General features: G+C 44.8%; 1 protein-coding gene across 1 annotated transcript in view; it reads left to right on the top strand.

Annotated features, from left to right (window-relative positions):
• The window catches only part of tnrc6ba (trinucleotide repeat containing adaptor 6Ba), a 70,745-nt gene that overhangs the window by 39,815 nt on the left and 8,672 nt on the right, over nt 1–22,258 (top strand). The window contains 12 exon segments of the mRNA XM_084323756.1: nt 183–427; nt 739–810; nt 8,137–8,337; nt 8,530–8,649; nt 10,006–10,131; nt 12,815–12,976; nt 15,586–15,717; nt 16,312–16,534; nt 18,898–19,065; nt 19,806–19,943; nt 20,519–20,662; nt 20,922–21,014. Coding sequence (XP_084179882.1) covers nt 183–427; nt 739–810; nt 8,137–8,337; nt 8,530–8,649; nt 10,006–10,131; nt 12,815–12,976; nt 15,586–15,717; nt 16,312–16,534; nt 18,898–19,065; nt 19,806–19,943; nt 20,519–20,662; nt 20,922–21,014 — 1,824 coding nt within the window.

Below are 22,258 nucleotides of genomic sequence, written 5' to 3'. Positions count from 1 at the left end.
GAATGGAAATCGCTAATAAAAAAAGATTTCTCGTCATTGGCACTCAACGTATGGCATGAAATAACGAGAAATCTCGTTGTTGGCACTCAAAGTGTTAAGACTCAGACGATGAATCTGCTAGGACCGCCCCGATACTTTGCTCCTCGATCGGCGTCACTAACAGCGGCCTCTCCTCACTGCAGGTTCCAAGTCTATGCAAGATGGCTGGGGAGAGAGCGAGGGCCCGGTAGTCGCCTCCCAGCACTCCAGCTGGGAGGAGGAAGAGGAGCAGCAGCAGCAGCAGCAGCATCAGCAACAGCAACCGCAGCAGCAGCAGGGGGGAGGCATGTGGAACACCAGTGTCTTACAGGGAAGCGGCTCCTCCTGGGGCCAGGGAAGCAACGGGAGCTGGGGACAGAGCCACGCCGGGAAGAAGATGGGCAACAAGGTGAGGCTCCTCTGGGGCTACAAAGACATTAAGAGGAAAACAAAACAACAAGCCTGGTTGTCTTGATGATGCTGCATCCAAATGTCACCGGTTTCTCTGTTGCCTTGTTTGATGAGTGGAAGAGCAATTGTACTATTCTCAATCCCCGCCCTCTTTTCTTTCCTCTGACAAATGTTGTTGCAAAATACAAGGAGAGGCTGTTGGGATATTTTAGTAGGACGGTTTGAACAGTAATTTGAACCGAAAGTAACTTGTTTGAGGAATTTATTGCGTGATCCTATTGTTCTTTCTGTGTGTGCGTTGTGTCTCAGGGTCCTCTGAAGCCTGGAGGAGACTCTTGGATGAACCCCATCAACAGACAGTTCTCCAACATGGGGCTGCTGGTAAGCCACCAGATCCCCCCCCCTACACCACTGATGTGCCTAGCTCTGGTTAAAGGAACACGCCAACATTTTGGGAAATTAGCTTACCGTGTTCTCCAGAGAGAGACAAGAAGATAGATACCAGTTTCCTCTGTGCATTCAGTAGAAAGCTATCTGGCTGCATCTTAGCCTAGCTTAGCACAATGAATAGAAGCGGACATGGCCGGTTAGCCTTCGGGAGAGGTGTTAGTTGGACCATGCCTAGGCTAACCAGCCATGTCCGCTTCCATTCATTGTGCTAAGCTAGGCTAAGATGCAGCCAGATAGCTTTCTACTGAATGCACAGAGAGGAAACTGGTATCTATCTTCTTGTCTCTCTTTGGAGACTGTAAGCTAATTTCCCAAAATGTTGGTGTGTTCTTCTAAGTCAGATTGCCACATAGAATATTAGGAGTAATTTGCTCTGGTTGAGGTAGAACGTTGTAGAGCTTGGATCGGGTCCAAAGAAATTCATGAAACCTGTCTAGGTTCCGTCCGAGCCCAAACCACGGTAACAGGTTTGGGCCTGAGCCCAATCGGGTTCAGGGAGACGATCAAAGCTCTGGTAGGGAGCCAAGCCAACCCAGACACATTCTGTCCGAGCCTGAACCACGGTAGCAGTTTAATGTCCGTCCCAAACGGCGGTTCAGGTCGGGCCCAATCAGGTTCAGGCAGAGAATCTTAAGTAATTTGGAACCAATACTAATATCCTGTCATGTGGATGTGTTGGTGGGGTCGAGAGTCTAAACCACAGAGCAGGAATTACAAATGACAAGATTTCTCAAGTGCCAATGTGGGTCTCTTATCAGACTGCCTGCAGCTCAATAGTCCTAGTGTTGATGATTAGATTCAAATGTGTTGTCATTATACAGCACAAGTACAGTACAACGAAAAGGACGTTTGGCATCCAACCAGAGTGCAAATGTGATGTTTATAAAAGTCGGAACGCACCAATCCGACATCAAAGAACTACCACAGACAAAAGGCGACTCCTATCGTCTCCCGTCACCTGTACTCGCACCGCTCCGACTACCTCCAACATTTCTGCGCCTGCGTGAGATTAAATAACTCCACACCAGCAGGTGGCGGTAGTCTGTATCATCAAGGGGAAACGGAAGACCACATGACGTAAACGGGCATTAAAGCGTTCCGTCTCCAGACTGATTTCCGTCAATTTGATTGGGAGATCCGTCAATTTGATTCGCAGTCTGATGGAATTGGCTACCTGGTATAATATGATTTGTAGATGCATACAGATTGAAACTAAATTGAGCCAATCAGAGGCGCCAAATATCATGAAAAAGGGAATTTTTTTTCTACCTGGGCCACGCCAAGCAGTCATCACTCAGCGACTCGAGAGACAGGATTACGCTGCTCGCTCCGCGGTTGCAGCTGGAGGCTATTGGGCGAGTGACATTTGCGAGGTCTGTCCGCCACATGGCAGGGTAACAAAATAGTCATGTAAAATAATTAAAAGAGAATTTTTGCAGCCTCGCGCGTCAACTCTCCTTGTTTACTGACATCACAGCCACCACATGCTTAGTAGCTGCTTGCACTGTAACGCTGCTATACCGATTAGCTAACGTTAGCTTAATAGCGTCGGTTAAATGGAAGGAGTAAGCCAGCCACTAAAAAGAAAACCCACCGCAGTGTTCTCAGACGAAAAGGATGAGCGGCACCACCCAACAAAAAAGTTTCGAGAGGAATGGAAGTTTGAAGATAGCGGTGTTTCAAGAGACTGGCTAGGCTACTGGGGGCTGTAGTGGTGAGTTAACTTGTTCCGTGTTCCGCAACTATGTCAAAAAGAAAAACGGAAACAACACGTTTGTCATTGTCGTGGTACTTCACAGTACAATACGTGAGTCCCCTGCTGTGGTTGTGAGTATAAGTTTATTAGCTTAACTCCGTAGCAACATCACACAGGTGTATCTGTGTAGACAGTCTCCTCCCCACCGTATATTCTCTCCCCACGTATGTATCTTTTTTCTACCACCCCCTCCTCCTAATGTACAGTCTCCTCCCCATCATATGTATAATCTCTGTCAGGATCTATGGGTAACATTACTGTATATTTGCATATCGTATATGTCACAAATGTAACATTACTATATACCTGTAGTATGTCATGTATGTCCCTATGCCATAAATGTCATGATGTCAATGTTGTGTGTCATAAATGTCACTATGAATTGAAAATGGGGGACCCTGATGATGTAAACAAGACAAACGTCTTTCTCTGGTCTGCATCCCCTAACAATTGTGTGTATTGAGCCATACTGTATTGTACCCATTCTGCAATCTGTTAAATATTGATTGATTGATTGATTGATTGAACATTTTATTAACAGATTGCAGAATGGGTACAATACAGTACAGCTCAATACACACAATTGTTAAGGGGATGCAGACCAGAGAAATACTTTGGTCTTGTTTACATCAGGGTCCCCCATTTTCAATTCATCATAACATATATGACACACATGACATACAGATAGACAATACTGCTACATCTATACATTTATGACATACCAGATTTACAAATACAGTATTGTTTGTGATACAAAAATAGTCTAAAAAAGAGAGTATATACATTTGACGAAGAAACTGTACATTGGAGGAGGTGGGTGGGGGGACTGTACATTGGAGGTGGTTGGGTAGGCGCGGTGGGGGGGGGGGGGGGTAACTGTACATTGGATTATCGACGAAACCTTACTTGGTCCCAAGAAGAGGGTCTCGTGTATTAAATAATGTTTTCATTCATTCACTCTGGATCTGGTAAATCCAGTAGCAATACACACAATTGTTAACGCTTTGGTCGCCAGGCTTATATTCTTAATATACCAACCTCCGCCAGCTCTATTTGTCTATGGGGATGTTTACCTTCTTTGCAGGGCTATAACTTTTTAAATTGTATTGCTAAATTGACATTACTATGGCCCATTCAACGTCAAGTATCTATTGTTCAGGGTGTAGCAACGTTATACTTTTTCATTCACATATTCATACTAAAATACGGTCTAAAGTATAAGTATGTTTTTATCGTTTTCTGCAGCTTTCTCCAGAACGTGATTTATAGCCCCAAATGCATTATATTGATGATCAAATACAGTTTGATAGGAATCTGCGCGAGATAAAACATTTCAAATGGACGTGCTTCTAGAAGTTACTACTGATCATCTGATGTTGACCGGATGGGGGGGGGGGGGTCGTTTATAATTCCGTGGCCAACGTTAGATGATTCATCTAGTGTGGGCAGGGACCGAAACTAGAGAGCGCCACCCGCCATTGGCGCTCAGTTTTTACGTTTGGCGCCTCCCACTGAGAGGTCTGACAGCCGTGTGGCGGGCAATCAAATAGTCATGTGAAAACCGAAAATCATGATCCAATTCTTTAGCGGAGTTCTCACTCGCTGTCTCAGCACAGACATGCAGCGCACCGCGCACTGCTGCTGATGCTCCTACCCCTCCCCACCTGTTTCTGTATGCCTGCATGTAAACAGAGGCTATTGCCTCACCGTGACGTTAGTCTAGTCAGTGTGGGACCTTCGTGAGATAACGTTAGCTACCGTTACAAAATGACCCAGTCAACTATTCACTTAGTTTAATACATGAGGCATTGTGTAACGTTATCCAGCCGGCTAGCTACAGATAGCTCCCGACATCAACAAATCCTCCAGCAATAGTCCAGTGCATAATACCTCCGTTGGCTAGGTAGCTCACTAGTCACTACGAAATGTCGCAGTAAACTAAATAGTTCACTGAGGTGTTGTCCCAACGCCATCCAGCAGTAGCTACAGATAGCTCCTGACATCAATGTCCTACAACAACATGCGTATTCGAGTCCCTGGCTTACATCGCATGAGTGAGGGCTGCTGAATAGGGTCCAGCTGTAGCTCAGGAGAATCCTTTTGCATGCTGAATGTAGCGTTTAGGGTCCAGCTGCAGCGCCGGAGAATCCTTGCTGGAGCTGGAGGCCACTTGAGTATACACACAGACAGTGGAGCTGTTTGCAGACAGTGAGGTGGCGATGTCTCGCAGATAACACAATCACAAGTATGATTATATAATATATATATTTTATTAAAAAAAATTATATAAAATAATAATAAAAAAAAGATTTATCAAAAGAAAGTTGGCAGGTAAGAAATATGCTTGGCGGGTAGATTCTTCCCATCTACCCGCCACTGGCCGGTGAGTCAAAAAGTTAATTTCGCTCCCTGATTGTGGGTGATATGATCATTAGAGCAGTTAGTATCGAACACGTTAAAAAATAATGCTGAATCTTACCGTAGCTTCCTCATAGCGTTGGGCGATGAGCGTGGAACAGAAATATTCCTATTATGGGATGTCGAAATATGCGATCCATTTCCAGGTTGTATAATAGTATATACGTCCAAATCATGTTGTTTATCGAGTTATTGGTAACGGATTGCTATCCGTTGTGTCTAGCTCGAGTCCTGGGACTATTACCGAGTGATCGGACCGAATTGGAATGAGCACCAGCTTCCATTTCCTGTTTCCGCTCTGGGCGATCCGCCGATCGGCCACCAGATGGCGCTCTTGAACCGTTGGAGAGTTGAGAGGGGATCAACAGTAGATTTCGATCACAGATTTTTGAAATATTGATATCAAAGACGTGGTACGGCGTCTTTGGCAGAATTAGCATGGCGGGGAATGACGTGGTACGGTGTTTTTGGCGACCATAGTGTTAAGGGGATGCAGACCAGAGAAAGATGTTTGTCTTGTTTACATCATCAGGGTCCCCCATTTTCAATTCATAGTGACATTTATGACATACACAACATACATGACATCATGACATTTGTCACATATACGATATGCAAATATACAGTACTGTTACCCAGAGATCCTAACAGTAAATATATACATATGATGAGGAGGAGGAGACTACATTAGGAGGGGGTGGGTGGATGGTAAAAAATATATACAAACGGTGGGGAGGAGACTGTCCATTGTTATTGTGGCATAATTGCGAAACGTGTTTAGTCCCTTGTTTGTATGATAACAAGCCGTTTAGTTCATGGTTCAAAGTAATGGGAAAAGGGTGCTAGCTCGCCATCAATCAGAAGCTAGCCACAAGACTTGCATTCACGCTCTCCAGCACACAGCCTCCCTGCCTGGCACAACAACCACAACAGTAGGGTCTATAGCAGGGGTCGGCAATTAGGTTTGCCCACGGGCCAAATTTTCCCCAAGCCATTGTGTGGCGGGCCAATGATAGTGAATTTTTTTTAACTCTGTCAAAAAGTACAGTATGTGCATAACACATGAACAGATCAGTCATTTGATTTTAATGCAGGTGCTCGCATTATAAATCGAGATCAGTAGGGTGCATTTGATTTGAAGCACCACGGCGGGTATATTATACATCGAATGTATTATTATTATTAAAACACAACACTGACCATAATGCAGGCAGCCCTGCCCTGGACTTATTATTGTTTCTGCTTCGGTCCTCCAAAATCCATGCTAATGTTTGAAACATATCAAATGTCCACTCGCGTTGAATGCCCACCTAATGTCCGCCCAACTTGAACACAGTTGCTTGCTTCATTGCCTCGTGTTGCCATGTCAACACGCGAGAGTCACCGGTTGCTTATTGCGAGAGTTACCTGTTGCGATAAACCCGTATTTTAAGAATGACTCCTGTTTATTAACACTTTGACTGCCGGAAAACGCTTTAGAGCGTTATTCCCGGCCATGCTCAAGTTGCCGGAGGACGCTGTATCCCTCCGCTGGCCTGAGATCCACCAGGAGGACCCACTGAGCTCTCTGGCGGTTCAGGAGCGCCATCTGGTGGCCGATCGGCGCAATCGCCAAACAGGAAGTGCTCTGGAGGTTGTGCTGGTCGACCATATTACTTCCGGGCACTCTGTTTGGCTCACGTAACTCGATCTCGACACAATACATAGCGATCGATTGCCAATAACTCGATAAACAACATGATTTGGACATATATACTATTATACAAGCTGGAAATGGACCCGATATTTCTACATACCATAATAGGTAAATGACTGTTCCACGCTCATCGCCCAACGGCGCGAGGAGGATACGGTAAGATTCAGCGTTATTTTTGATCGTATTCCATATAAACTGTTATGATGAACATATCACCCACACTAGATGAATGATATAACGCTGCCCACGGAATTATAAACGATCCCCCGCCCATCCGGTCATCATCAGATCATACGTAGATCATTCTAGAAGTACGTCCAATTGAAATTTTTTATATCGCCCCGATTGCCATCAAACTGTATTTCATCATCAATATAATGCATTTGGGGCTATATATCACGTTCTGGAGAAAGCTGCAGAAAGAGATGAAAACATACTTATACATTAGACCATACTTTACTATGAATATGTGAATGAAAAAGTTTAACGTTGCTACACAATGAACAATACATATAGGACTTTGAATGGGCCCTAATAATGGCAATGTAGCAATAGAATTTAAAAAGTTATAGCCCTGCAAAGAAGGAGTACTTCTCCATAGACAAATAGAGCCGGCAACCTATGGTATATAATGAATTTAACCCATGGCACCCAAAGTGTTAAAATAAGCTTTATAGGTCGTAGGCTCCTCTTCTGGCTCATCAGTTGGTATTTCCCCGTTGCAAAGAAGTTATTCAAAGACGTTTGTTTTGTTTTTGCAAACGTTCGCTCGCATGAGGCATCCCAAACGCGGAAGTGAAAGTGAAATTCCATTGGTTCTCCCAGTCCACGTGACTATTTCTAGCATTTCAATTGGCTATAGTGACAGCCATAGATATGATGAATAGATAGATACAGCTTCACAAAGACACTCTGGCGTCACGACGAGTGAATATTTCCTGCGCGTAAAATAAACATATTCTCAAAATAACCTGACGGGCCAGAAATGATTGCTGGCAAGCCCATTTCGGCCTGCGGGCCGCCTATTGCCGATCCCTGGTCTATAGTCAGTCAGGACAGTAGGCTCTACAAGTAGGCTCCCTTAAAACGCTAACGCTATTTAAAAATATGACTTGGCCTGAAAAAAAGTTCAGTCAGGAGATTTTTTTTTGCTTTAATCCCTGCGTAAACAAGCCATTGCTACCGTTACACACACTCGCTCAGCACAGACGGTAGCTTCTCTGAGAAGGCCTAGCACGTTGCTTTTGCGGTGGTCTGAGAAAGTGAAATTAACACACCACACCAACTCGGACCCCCGACACTCCTGACCCTAACCGGCGTCCCAGGCGGCCGATAATCGGCTAGGTGTGTACCCGTCTTAAAGGTGAACTGCGGTGTTGTTTCACAGGGAGATGATCCCAGCGGTAGGAACCTGGACTTGGCCCCTGGTTCCCTGCAGGATAAGAAGATGGAGGCCGAGAAGCGGGCGATGGGCATGAGCGACTATAACGGAGAGATGAGAAAAAGTGCAAGAGTAAGCGGGATGGCCTACCGCCCGCCTGGTTCCAAAGACGTAGGGCCTGGGGATCCGGCGTCTTATTACGACAAGGTACAAAAATATATATATATATTTGTTTGGCATCTGTCGTCTGAGTCTCTCTTGTCTAGTTAACTCTTTTGTCCTTTATCTCTTTTCCTTTCTCTTATCCTTTCTCTTTGGGTTGTTTTCCTACCCTTTCCTTCCTTATCTCCACCACCACCATTAATATTTGGCAACTTCCATTGGCTGTCGCTGTGACAGACCTTGCCTTTCACCAATCAGGATGGGTGCCTTGGGGAGGAGGGTCCTTGCTCTTCGTACTCTCCACCCACTGTCTACAAGTCCCACCCCCTCTACAACCACACTTATCCCCTTAGACAAGTAAGAGGGAGTTCTTCTCGATTTGTGCCGACCCATCCTTTCAACACTGTGGTTGTTGTCGATTATTCCCATTCTTCCATAATAATAGAATCATATCAAATATAGCCCCAAAACGTCCTCCTCTATTCTGATGTTGTGTCTCTATGTCATCTTGTGTAAGAGTATCTTTTGTGTCTTTATTTTCTTCTTTCTTTCTGTTATGGGTTCAGGGTTCGCACTAGGTCCTTGAAGTGCTTTACTCAATCAGTGCCAGCTATTAGACTGGCCCATGCTGTAGTTAGGCCAGCTTTCCATTACAACTTTTCACTGTGTCATGTTGTTTGTAGAGCTAAATCTATATTTTATATTATAGCTATGTATCCAATATCATTGTCAATTGACAGTATGAACCTTCCGTTCAATATGCCATAAAGAAATATTTCTTTCATCAATACGTTCCCGTTTTATACCGTGGTGAATATGAGTGTTATATCGGAATGATCTGGGATCATTCCTGCAAGGCTATTTATAAGGCGCTAAGCTAATAACGTTAAATCCATTGGCGTTTCGTCCCTACACACGCTAGAGTTGAAAATCCAAATGCATATGATCGGTATTATGTTCCGTCATGAAAGGGGGGGGGGGGGGGGGGGCGGGGGAAGTTGTTTCTGATTAATTGGTTGCCAATAACGGCATTCGTTATTACCACAACATAGGCTGATCTGGGGGGTGGCTATTAAATCCTTGCACGATCAAGCTGAAATTGATGTGAAATTGCTCTTATCTTTGGCCGGTTGGATTCCAAAAAGAATTTCCTAGTTATTTGATCGCCATCAGGTAGATCGATATGTCCATTGGCTGATGCTATATTTCTTTACTGCATACTGAATTTGGCGTCGCAAAAAGTATTCCAGGCGATCTGGTGAAGCCATAGCTTTAGGCTAACAGAAAAGCTAACCCGGAGGGGGGAAAAAGTGACACCCGATCTGCAACAGGGGAAACTGCATTCTCGAGACAGCGCCAATACCAGGATCTGGCCGGTACTGCACTTTCGGAGTCCCAATATGCCTTTTCCAGCCAAAATACAGCTCTGTGACAACATCCCGGATATTATAATGGAATAAAAACAAAAACAAGCTTATCATGTATATATACGTGGTTGGCCGCCAAGCGCTGGCTCCCAATCACGTATATATACGTGGTTGGCCGCGAATCGGTTAAATGTGAATTGTATCCTTTTTAAATGCCCTTTTTAAAATAAAAAATAGTGCTTGGAAAAGTACTTGAAAGTCCTTTAATTTCATTTTGCAATGTCTGTGGGGAACCCTGTGGGTTGCATGTGGCCTTTAATTCCCACTTTTCTACCTGCGGTCCTAGGGTGGTCACAACATGTTCGGTAGCAATGGAGGCATGGCCCAGTCCAGACACCAGTCAGGTGTGTCGCCCATAAACCCGTCCCCAGGGATACGAGCGCAAGTGCCTCATCAGTTCCTGTCGCCTCAGGTACTGACGTTAGATTGCATTTTAATCAGCTGAACAACATTTTTCAATTGCATCCATAACCCTGTAGCTCAGGGGTTCTCAACCTTTCTGCTGCCAAGGCACCCCTGTGTTCAATAAAATATTCCAGGGCACCCCTACATACGATAAAGACTTTTCCGGTCCTGTCTTTTTTGCTACAATGATGACAAAAGTGCTTGCTTTCAAAATAATGTTTATTTAAGAAACCGGGAAACACATTTGTGTGTATATGCCTATATAATGCATTATTAACAGGTGTTTCAGGTCTAAATGGCTTAGTACTGTTGACATTACACTGCTTGTAGTAGTAAATCAAATAGCATATTTCTTTAAATAAAATTACAGAAAATTATCACTAAAGTGCTATCTGTTGCAGCTGCACTGTTCTCCATAAAAATAGCATATTTGGATAAGTTTGACCATTTCTCAAAAACAGAAAATCATGTATTTTTTTTTAAATACAGAAAAGGATCAAGGCTCAACTTGGCCCTACATTTTGTTTTCAGAGCTGTCATGGATGAAAAGCCAGCTTCACACAGATATGAATGGTATCAACACCTTAACTGCTGCATCATGAGCTACTTGGTACTCAGCACCACACTCTGAAACTAGCTCTCCAGGTGGTATCAGATGAGATTTCAATGAGTTCTTCCAAGAGTTTGGATGGAGATGTGTCAGGAAGCTTTGTCTCAATGTTGTCTGTAAATTTTTTTTTTTATCCAGAGTAACTTGGTGATCCTTTTCTGTGTTTTATTAAATAATGAGTGAGTCAGAAGTAAGTACTAAAGTTACTTTTAACTTTACTTTATACTAATGTTACTATATAAATTTGCGGGGGGACATTAGGTCAAATGGCTGTGCAGTACAACCAAAAGTATGGGACACCTGGTCGCGTATACAGAACTGTTGCATATAACGGTATGCTGCTCTTTTCGTCCAGCCATTTGACCTAGGATGCATGTACCGTTATATAAAGTAAGTATAAAGTAACGTTATAGCAAGCTAGTCAGAAGTAAAGAAAGTAACGTTATAGCAAGCTATCGAAGCAAGCTAGTCAGAAGTAAGTACTAACGTTACTGGCTCTTTTCGGCCAGCCATTAGACTAACGTTACAATATAAACTTACCACTCGGAAACGATTTGCAAGCCTCGCTGTTGCAACTCAACTTCTTCTTCCGAAACACTCTCTGGATCCCAAATATACGGTACCGGTACAGCCATCTTGTTTACTATAAACTGTTTTCTATTCACCTGGAAGGACGGAGACATGCAGTATGGGCGGAGCTATTTGGTGGGTGGCTGGCACTCAAAGCATTCTGCTAGTATGGGTGGAGCCAAGCCAATAACAGGCTGAAATCCTGAGGCTGGAAAATGATGCTTTTGAGTACTCCCATTAGAAATATAAAACAAATGATTTTTTTTGGAATAAACCTTACAGATGTCTTCCATAGACTCACAGGAATTGTGTAAAGTTGCCCAAATAGTGCTAGGAATAGCAATGCATGTCCCCTTTAAATAATGATTTTCAGATTTTGAGAAATGGTCAAACTTATCCAAATATGGTATTTTCATGGAAAACAGTGCAGCTGCAACAGATAGCACTTTATTGATAATTTTCTGTAATCCAAAAATAATAATAAAAAAAGAAATATATATATATATATTTTTATTTTTTAAATCTCAAGGCACCCCTGGCAGCTCTCTGCGGCACCCTAGGGTGCCACGGCACCCCTGTTGAGAACCGCTGCTGTAGCTCATACTCTGCAACTAGTTTGCTCTCATTTGTTTTTAGGCTCCACATTGTGAATGTGGAAAAGCGCTACAGTATATAAATGCAATGATTCATTCATTCATTATATCCCGAATGCTGCTGTCGCTGCACAGTTTTTGCACCTTAACTCAAATAGCTTTCATAAAAATCTTTTGGAATCTGCAGTTCACATTCATGACCCCTAGAGGATCAACACTACTTGATTTTGGTGACCCCATGACCTTTCCTCTAACGCCATCATCAGGGCGAACTTTCAATATTCAAATTAGTTTATGTACCTAATCCGTTAGTCATAAGCCCTTTTCAGAACTGCACTCAGGACAATGCACTGAGAATCGGGTGAGGGCATTGCCTAGAGTTGTCTTTTCAGACATGTAGCACACAGCGTGCAATTCTCCATGGCAGACGTCTTCGGACATATGTAAATAATGTGCGAGGCATGGCGCAGAAAACCTACCTCCTCCGCCTTTGTACAGAAGCAGTACAACCTAACCACTAAGCGGTACAACCTAACCACTAAGCAGTACAATCTAAGCAGTACAACCTAACCAGTAAGCGGTACAACAGCCACCATGTTCCCCAGCTCGTTCTTCAATTAAGACATTTCTCTGAAAAACACACGCATTGTTTCCAGGGACAGGGATCCATTTCACACATCCGCACGCCAACCAATCAGTCAGTCAGTTGTTAACCGAGAGCTAATGCCGCTGATTGAATAAACACACTCTGCGCGGAGAGAAAAATCTAAGGGAATCAATGTCAGCTGGAGCCAGTGGGAGGGAGAACGAGGCTAATGCCGTCGCTAGCGGTTACAGCACTGGGATCAGTGAGAGAGTCCAGTGTTCCAGGTTCCTGTGGTTAACGTGCGCTCTTCTGTGTCTCCCCCCCCCCCCAGGTGCCGGGTTCAGTGCTGAAGCAGATGCCTCCTCCCAGCGGGAGCGTGGGGGGAGTGGGCGGGGTGTCTGGCGTCGGGGGAGGCGTGTTCCCTCCACAGCTGTCCCCGCAGCACATCGCCATGCTGAGCAGCATCTACCCGCCACACATCCAGTTCCAGCTGGTGAGCAGCTGACGCGTCCCCGGTGACTCACCGCCGGGTCGCCTCTCATCTACCTCCAAGTTCAATCGGAATGTCTTGAATTTTTGCCAGATCCAATCAATAAATCTATTTATAATCAAACACAAGACACTTGTGCCCCTAATGGTCAGGATAAGCGCTCGATGAAGAAACCCAATCCCCTTGCCGTACTCATACAGGTCAAATCACACACACAGTTTAGGGTAAGTGGGGTAGGGAGTAGGATATGAACCCGGTTTAGGGTAATAATGGGGTAGGGTTGGGCACGAGAACCGGTTCTAATAGGATGAATGAAAAAGTAAAACGTTCCTACATCCTGAACGATAGATAATTGATGTTGAATGGGCCATAGTAATGTCAATTTAGCAATACAATTTAAAAAGTTATAGCCCTGCAAAGAAGGTGAACATCTCCATAGACAAATAGTGCTGGCAGAGAGGCTACAAGGATGGATATAAGCTCCGGCAGAGAATGGGTTAATTAATACCCTAGTTACAGTACAGCAACCAAATTAAACTGTATCAAGTCAACTGACAATGTGAATAGTATGAAAAAAATTTAAGATTTTTAAAAAAATAACAAAATCTCCTGCGAAATAAGCTGTGACCTGTTTTGACCTGCACCTCAAAGAATCGGAATCGAGAATCGTTTAGAACAGGAATCGAAATGGAGAATCTGAATCGGAACCGGAATCGTTCAAATCCAAACGATGCCCAACCCTAGTAATGGGTAGGGAATAGGATACAAACCTGGTTCAGGGTAAGAGGTGTGGGTGCAGGAGGAAATGGTTAACATGTTAGCTCCAGGTATTGACAATGCTGATACCCTGCCACAATGCCACATGGCCCCCAATGGCCACCACGACCCAACGTGTAGATAGAAGATAAACATTCATATATCTAACATGATTTTCTGTATCTAAGCAGATATCTTGATATACAGTATTATCAAAAGGTCCCTCTGAATATTATATATTTTCCCCATATATAACCAGATATATACAGTCATTTGTCGTGGTTGTTTTGGTGCAGACATAGTGACAACACAATACATACAGTAGACGGTAGACTCTTAAGTTAATCAGTCATTTATGCAGCAGTTCAGATCATTACACTATCTTTTTCTTTAATTGCGTAACATACTGTCGAGGCTGATTTATCCAGAAAGTCATGAAGAGGGATGCAACAAGTAACTGATTATACTATTAACCTCATCGGTTTCTTAACCATAGCAATTTTAGAAGCTATGGTGTTCTATGGTATTTCTAGCCTGTTGTTGGCTAAGCTAAGCTTTTTAATTTCTTTACTTTTAGCCTAGAACTACTTATTTCTTTGCAGGAACAAAAGGTGTAATTATAAAAATGTGCGTGTGCCTCTTTCCTTTCATAATGTCACAAAATAAATTACCGGATGATAATAATGATAATACTGTGAAACCATGATAATTACTCGGACTATAATCGCACGGTGGAAATCTCATACTGGGCAGCTGGAGAGTGTAGAGGTTTTAAGCACTCGCCTACCACCGCAGAGACCCAGGTTAAACTCCCTGTGTCAGCGGTACCTCCGGCGTTGTTCTGGTCCTGGTCGAATCCTGGTCATTGCAATAGTGACTCCTACTGGTCGGTCGTGGCGCCTGTTCAGGAGGGAGGGGATCTGAGGGAGATGGTCTTACGCTCTCCCAGTGAAACTCCTCACTGTCAGGTGAAAAGAAGCGGCTGGTGACTCCACATGTATCAGAGGAACAGAGTTTATTTTGAGCAGCTTGTCATTTCAGTTGCATGAAATTTCTTTCAGTTGCATGAAATGCAAGTCCAAATGTAACATTCAATAACCATTTTCGTTTTTTGTTGTTCTATGAAGGAGCATCAAATTTGGGATGCTGCTGGAAACACTTTAACGCAGGCCTAGACTTTCATGAAATACATTTTTTTTAATTGTCCATGGCAGAGAACGGCCACGTCTTTATTTATTAATTTATTTCATTATCTCGATATAACAAAGAAGATCGTCTTCTCGTGATAACAGGTTAATTTATTAGGCAGGCTGCCTATTGAGAACCCCTGGTCTACACCCTCCCCAGACAGCAGGGCAGCTCAACAACCAGGAAGGGAATTGCCATAATGACTAAATTGGGGAATGAGAGGGGGAAATAATCTGATACTGTTGCATCCCTACTAGTCCTGTAATGTGGTGTATCTGTGTCTGGTTCTCTGTTCCTATACATTCAAATTGAATCATTTTATTTTAATTAGTTCCTCTTATCTGTCCTCTTGTACCCCTCTCTGCCTTCCTCCTCTGCTCTCACACCCTCTCTCACTCCCGCTCTGTCTATCTCTGTATTTCTCCCCCCTCTCCCTTTCTGTCTATCTATCTGTCTCTTTCCATCTCTGTCTGTGTCTCTCTCTCTGTCTGTGTCTCTCTCTATCTCTCTTGTCTATATCTGTCTCTCCGTCTCTCTCTATGCGTCTCTCTGTGTGTGTGTGTGTGTCTCTCTCTGTGTGTGTATCTCCCTTTCTCTCTCCTGTGTGTGTGTCTCTCTCTCTCTCTCTCTCTCTCTCTCTCTCTCTCTCTCTCTCTCTCCCTCTCCAGGCCTGCCAGCTCTTGCTCCAGCAGCAGCAGCCTCAGCAGCAGCAGCAACAACAACAGCAGCAGCAGCAGCAGCTCCTGCAGAACCAGAGGAAGTTCCCTCAGAACGTACGACAGCAGGCCGACCCTCAGCAGGTACACATACACACACACACACACACAAAGGTGCAAACTCATGTACATGTCTTGTGTTTAACATGAATGTAGACGTAGGTAATGGTTCACTTGGACATCCACTTTTTTCCTGGTCCTCTTCTCACTTCTCGTCTCCTCCAACTCTCCCCTCTCTCTCTCCCTTCCTCTTCTCACCTCTCATCTACTCTCCTCTCTACTCTACTTTACTCTACTCACCTCCTAACACTCTTCCCCTCTCTTCTCTACCCTCCTCTCTACTCTACTTTACTCTATTCTGCTATATTCTACACTCGTCCCTTCTAACTCTTCTCTTCCCCTCTCCTCATCTCTTCTCTCCTCAACTTTCCTCTCATCCCGTCTCACTCTCCCTTTCTTACGTCTCCTCTCCTCTACTCTCTCCTCTCGTCCCTTCTAACTCTTCTCTTCCCCTCTCCTCATCTCTTCTCTCCTCAACTTTCCTCTCATCCCGTCTCACTCCCTTTCTTACGTCTCCTCTACTCTCCTCTCGTCCCTTCTAACTCTTCTCTTCCCCTCTCCTCTCCTCAACTTTCCTCTCATCCTGTCTCACTCCTCTCTCTCTCCCCTCTCTCCTAGCTGGCCAGGATCATGGCAGTTCTCCAGCAGCAGAGGCAGCAGCAGCAGGCTGGGGGTGTCGGTGGCTTGGGGGGTTTGGGAAGCAGCTCCAAACTGTCCCCCTCTCACCTGGGCGGAGGGGTGGTCGGGGGGCCCAAGCTGCCCGGGGCTGACTCCCTGTCCCACCCTGGCCTGGGGGGATCTGTGGCCGACCTGCATCAGAAACAACACGGGGGCTACTCTGGTGAGCTACAATTAATCATATGAATTAAATCAAAATGCGCCCTGAAGGCGTGATGCTCCGATCCTTTAGCCCATTGTGTTTTTCAATCAACTACACCTACTGTGTTTAATTTTGATCTGTGTAATATTATACAATATTAATATAACAATATTAATTTGTGCTTCTAATACAGTAGTTGTATCAATCAATCAAATCCTTTATTTAACCAGATAAGCATCATTGAGATTAAAATCTCTTTTTCAAGAGCGATCTGGCCAAGCAAGGCAGCAGAAAGTTTCAACATGAAAAAGAACATCACAATAAAATACAGATAAAACATTCACAGCAAGCTCCAATTTCAGGCAAGTTATTAAACAGGCAAGTTATCAAAGTTGCACTGTCCGAGGGAACTGAATTCGTAGAATTTTTAAATGGCTTTAAATTCTCCGAGGGTGACCAGTCCTGGTAATTTTAGGTCCTCCTGTATCTTGTTCCAGGATGAAGGAGCAGCATATTTAAAAGCCCTTTTTCCCAATTCAGTTCTCATATAGGGAACATCCAGTTTTAGAGCAGCTTGAGAACGAAGGGCATACTTGTATTGCACAGAAGCACGCTTAGGTACGAGGGAACCAGTTTAAGCAGAGCTTTGTGCACAAGAGAGAGCCATCGAGAAAATCGCCGTATTTGAAGAGATGGGTAACTTCACTTGCAATGGCATATAGGGTGCAATGGTGCACTCGATTGCCACATCCCGTGACAAAGCGTAAGGCAGAATGGTACACAGTATCCAGCTTTCTAAGGTACTGATCAGGTGCATACATGTAGAGTAAGTCACCATAATCGAGTAGTGGTAAGAAGGTGGTCGAGATCAGGTGACTTCTCACTTTAAGTGAAAAACAGGACCTGTTTCTGAAAAAGAAGCAGAGTTTAAGCTTCAGCTTTGACACAATGAATATGTACTGTTGGACTGTGGTAATTCCATGTACGAATAAATAAATGATGATGATGATGATGATGAGATATTTGTAGGAAGCAACCCTTTCGATGTCAGTCCCTCCAGCAGTAACAAGTGTGGGAAGATCAGCTGGGAGTCTCTTCCCATTTGAGAAGAGCATAAACTTTAATTTGCCAGCATTTAACACTAGCTTAAGCTGGGTAAGATGTGACTGAACAATGTCAAAGGCAGATTGCAAGAACTCCATCGTTTGCACAACACTGGGAGATGAGCAATAAATGACCGTGTCATCAGCATAGAAATGGTAAGCAGGCGAACCACATAACGCGCTGATTCCCGGACCCGTCGTTATTTGCCGAATGTCTTCCCCCCACTCTGTCTCCCGTTCCTCCTCTCTCTCTCTCTCTCTCTCTCTCTCTCTCTCTCTCTCTCTCTCTCTCTCTCTCTCTCTCTCTCTCTCTCTACTGGACTGCCCAGTAGAAAAAAGTGATAAACGCTAAAAAATAAATCTTTAAAAAAGTATGGAACCTTGTGGTACACCCTTAAGTACAGGGAGGAAAGAGGATGAAAAACCAGCAGACTGTACACACTGCGATCTACCTGTCGGGTCATTTGAAAACCACTCTACAGCCTGTCTAGATAAACCAAATTTATGTAGACACTTCGATAAAATGGCATGATCAACCGTATCAAAGGCTTTGGATAAGTCTAGGAACAGAGCGACACAGTATTTATTGGAATCCAGTGATTCAATGACATCATTGACTACTTTAAGAGTAGCAGTGATCGTGCTGTGCTTCTTTCTGAAACCTGACTGGTTCTTGGAAAGCAGGCCATGTGAGTCTTAAGAAATCTTTTAGCTGCTCACTTATTAGTTTCTCAAGGACTTTGGCTAAAACACACAGCTTTGAGATTGGTCTGAAATTGTTAAGGGATGAGGGATCACTCCCTTTCAACAGGGGGAGGATGTGGGCAGATTTCCAGACTAATGGAATCTCATTGCTTTCGATTGTGAGATTAAAAATATAAGTTAAAGGTTATGCAATAAAATCAGCAGCTGCCTTGAGAAAATGAGGCGCCAACTCATCCGAGCCTGCAGATTTGTCGGAGTTGAGCTTCTTTAGGGCCCTATGGACCTCAACCACCTCAAAAGGAGATCAATTGAAGGGTTCAGTTTCTGAGTTTGAGGGGGGTGACATAAGGGGGGCCCCTGATGTTCAGAGTCTGATGGCTGTAGTGACTCAAACAAGGATCCTGATTAAATAAAATGTTTGTGTGCTAGTTGTAGTGAGCAAGATTAAGATTCCAAACCATTCCTATAACCATTTTCAGAACCTGTATTAGGCAGTGCTGATCCTCTCTCTCTCTGTCTATCTGTCTCTGTATCCCCCCCTCTCTGTCTGTCTCTCTCTCTCTTCCCTGATGACAGGGTTTGGTACTGGAGTCAACCTGTCGGGTCTAGACCTGGGGGGTTCTATGATGGGGGGTCCGGGGGGCATGAAGGACCTGGGAGGCCAGCAGTCCCGCTTCAAATGGATGATGGAGGGACACTCTCCCCCAGAGCCCCCCATGCCTGAAAGCACTCTCCACAAAAATGGTGGGTGGAAAAAAATATATAAATACGATTGACTTTTTATGGAACGAGATGATTGCTGTGATCACATTGGACACCTTCTTCCTATTGTTTTCAATGGTTTTGTCGTGTCACTCACTCGACCTTCTTATCGTCGGACCAATCAAATCAACCGAGGGGAGGGATTACAAATCGGAGGTATCTGAAGAGAAATCGACAGCAAAACAAACCAATTGATAATGGAGAAGAAGCTTATTTTTGTTGGTTTCCACCCAATTATGTTTGTACAGATTCCAGTTTATATTATCGATGATGAAAATGTATGCCAACATCAATGCAGTTATTGCTATTACTAAACAGCGGTAGTAATTTATGTAACGTTAGCCGAGGTAGCAGCAGTAATCTGTGATGTCCCTCGCTTTGCCCTGTGCAAATGTACACCACTGCGCGTTTGCGTGCAAGAAAAAGCTGTCCAATCCGATCACAGCCTTAAACGGTGCATTCATATAGCGCTTTTATCTGAAGTGCTTTACAATTTCATTCACACACCGACGGCTGAGGCAACCATGCAAGGTGCCAACCTGCTCATCGGGAGCAGTTAGGGGGTTCAGTGTCTTGCTCAAGGACACTTCGCAACACGCTGCCCGGAAGGAGTGGGAATCGAACTGGGAACCTTCTGAGTACCAGACAACTGCTCTACCTCCTGAGCCACTGTCGCCTTAGGAGTGAATATATTGTGTTGACCCGTCTGCTCTTGTTTCCAGGGCCCATCACTCCTATGAGGATCCGTGGGGGCTCGCCCTACTCCCAGTATGACATGCTGGGAGGGGAGGGGCTGGGAGACAACTGGCATCGCACCCCCGGTAGCAAGACCAAGACCAGCGCCCCCAGCTGGCCACCTGGTGAGTGGACTGATGAGTCACTGACTTAATGCACAGGGAGAAAAAGAGGAACAAATCAGATCATCTAATTTCCTAGCGGTGGGATGGGATACGCAAAATGACAGAGAACCATATATGTTTGATTGACGTTTTCAGAGGAACAGTGTTTTCAAACGTTATTATCTAAAGATGGTAAGTTGTAGTATTGTATTCATAGTTAAAGACTGTATAGGCTGAGTACTTTCCGGTGATGCATCACAATCACACTCTTTTGGATTGATTTTAAAACTGCAAATACATGGGCTCTTCTCACCTCTCCTCTACTCTCCACTCGTCCCTTCTAACTCGCCTCTACTCTCTTCCCCTCTTCTCTTATCTACTCTACTCTACTCTACTCTGCTCTTCTATACTCTACTCCTACTCTCTAAAAATGTTCAGAAATGACTTATTTGATTCTTATGTGCAAAGGTTCCAATGAGGACTTGCTCGTTCTCTCATGTTTTAGATATAAACTGTAGTTGGGTTTGTCCCAACGCCAATGAATGACTTGCATTGTGTGACTTGTGTTGACCGACTTGCCCCCGTCCTGCCCCCAGAGTTCCAGCCCGGCGTGCCCTGGAAGGGAATCGACCGTGTTGACCCCGAATCCGACCCTTACATGACCCCGGGGAGCATGATGGGAAACTCCGGCTCCCCCAGCCTCAACGACACTGAGCACCAGTTGCTACGAGATAATACTGGTAAGGAAACTGTGGCGCGTCTCAAAAGGCTTCAGGTCTCGCTGCCTAAGTCTGCTCCCTACCTATGCCTATGAGGAGAGAACATCAGTTTGACACGCGGCCTCCAGCATATTCATAAGAGGTGTCGGTTGCTAGGAAACTAGACCTGCTTATTAGGCCAGCCGTACTTTATGTATATGTACGAAATTGCATGGTATTGTGCTATATTTATAGCATTGGGTCTATTTCGATTGAAATTGTATTGTGGTGGATGTTGCAGATTCCACCCCTCCCCTGAACACCTTGCTGCCTTCACCTGGTGCCTGGCCCTACAGTGCCTCAGACAGCCCCCTCAACAACGCACACAACTCAGGTGACCACACAACACAATCATGCTCACGCATAGACATGCACACAAGTCTCTGTCTCTCTCTCTCTCTCTCTCTCTCTCTCTCTCTCTCTCTCTCAGGAGTATGGTCAGGTGTGTTATCTTGTAGGGATGGTCGTGAGTAATCGATTACTTGAGTACCGAAACTTTCAACTGAACGCTTGTGGTTTTTGAGAGGGTACTCGTTTTTTTGTGGTTTGTTTGTGCCAATGAAACACACAACTCGCTTTGAGATCTCGCTCTGAAATCCTGTGAGGCATGAGTTGGGGCTATTCTTCTATTCTGTCCATGAGCCACTTCCTGACGCTTCTCTTGAAGCTGTGGAGGCTCAAGCTCTGCTTGATGGGGATAGGCAGCTTGTTCCAATCCTGGGCTCCAGAGAAAGTAAGGGAGCACTGGCCCAGTTTGGATCGGAAAGAAGCAGGCTTCAGGTTTGCTATGCTTGCTCTAGTTCTGTGGTTGTGGGATTCATTGACCGGGGTGAAGTAGTTCTGGAGGTATCTAGGGGACCTTTGGTTTATAATATTGTGCACTATGTTCAGTCTGAGCTGGGTAACTCTGGCCTCCACAGGAAGCCAGTTTAGCTCCTGGAAGTGACTCCTCCCTATGTGGGTGCGAGGGCCAAGTCCCATTACCACCCTTACCAGCTTATTTTGGGAAACCTGATTTTTTTTTTTTTTTTTTAATCCACTTTTTCTCCCATTTTCTATATTTTCTCTCATCCCAATTTCGTATCATCCAATTCAACCCTCCCCTGTCACGAACGCTGTTTCTTGCCTCCCACAAGCCGGCTGCAATGTGGACTAAGTCATACATAGCACAAGTCCCCTCCGGTACTTGAGGTAACAGCAGTCGCATCTTTTCACTTGCGCAGCTCGATCTCTCAGTGGCGAGGAGTAACGCGTGGGAGGCTCACGCTGCCCCCGACACTTCCTGATTCTACTGCGCAGGCGCACCAACCGACCTGTAGGAGTCGCTGTCCACAACGCCCGATTCCCACCCATCAGTTTCCCACCCCCTAATACGGCCAATGTGTATTAGTATGAACGACCAGCTAAACTGAAAGCAATGTGGAGCGCTGGGCTCGAACAGGCAAGCCCAGCGTCTCCGTCATTCGTGGCGAGCGCCTTGCCCACTACGCCACGTAGCCGCCCCTCCTGAAGCTTCTTTTTTATGTTCACTGTCAGGCCCTCGAACCACGACGCGCTACCATAGTCAAAGTGGCAGAG

The sequence above is a fragment of the Notolepis coatsorum genome (genome assembly GCF_963971535.1).
Source record: "Notolepis coatsorum genome assembly, chromosome: 10".
Taxonomy (NCBI): Eukaryota; Metazoa; Chordata; class Actinopteri; order Aulopiformes; family Paralepididae; genus Notolepis; species Notolepis coatsorum.
The sequence above is the reverse complement of the archived record's forward strand: the minus strand, read 5'-3'. Positions and strand labels throughout refer to the sequence as shown.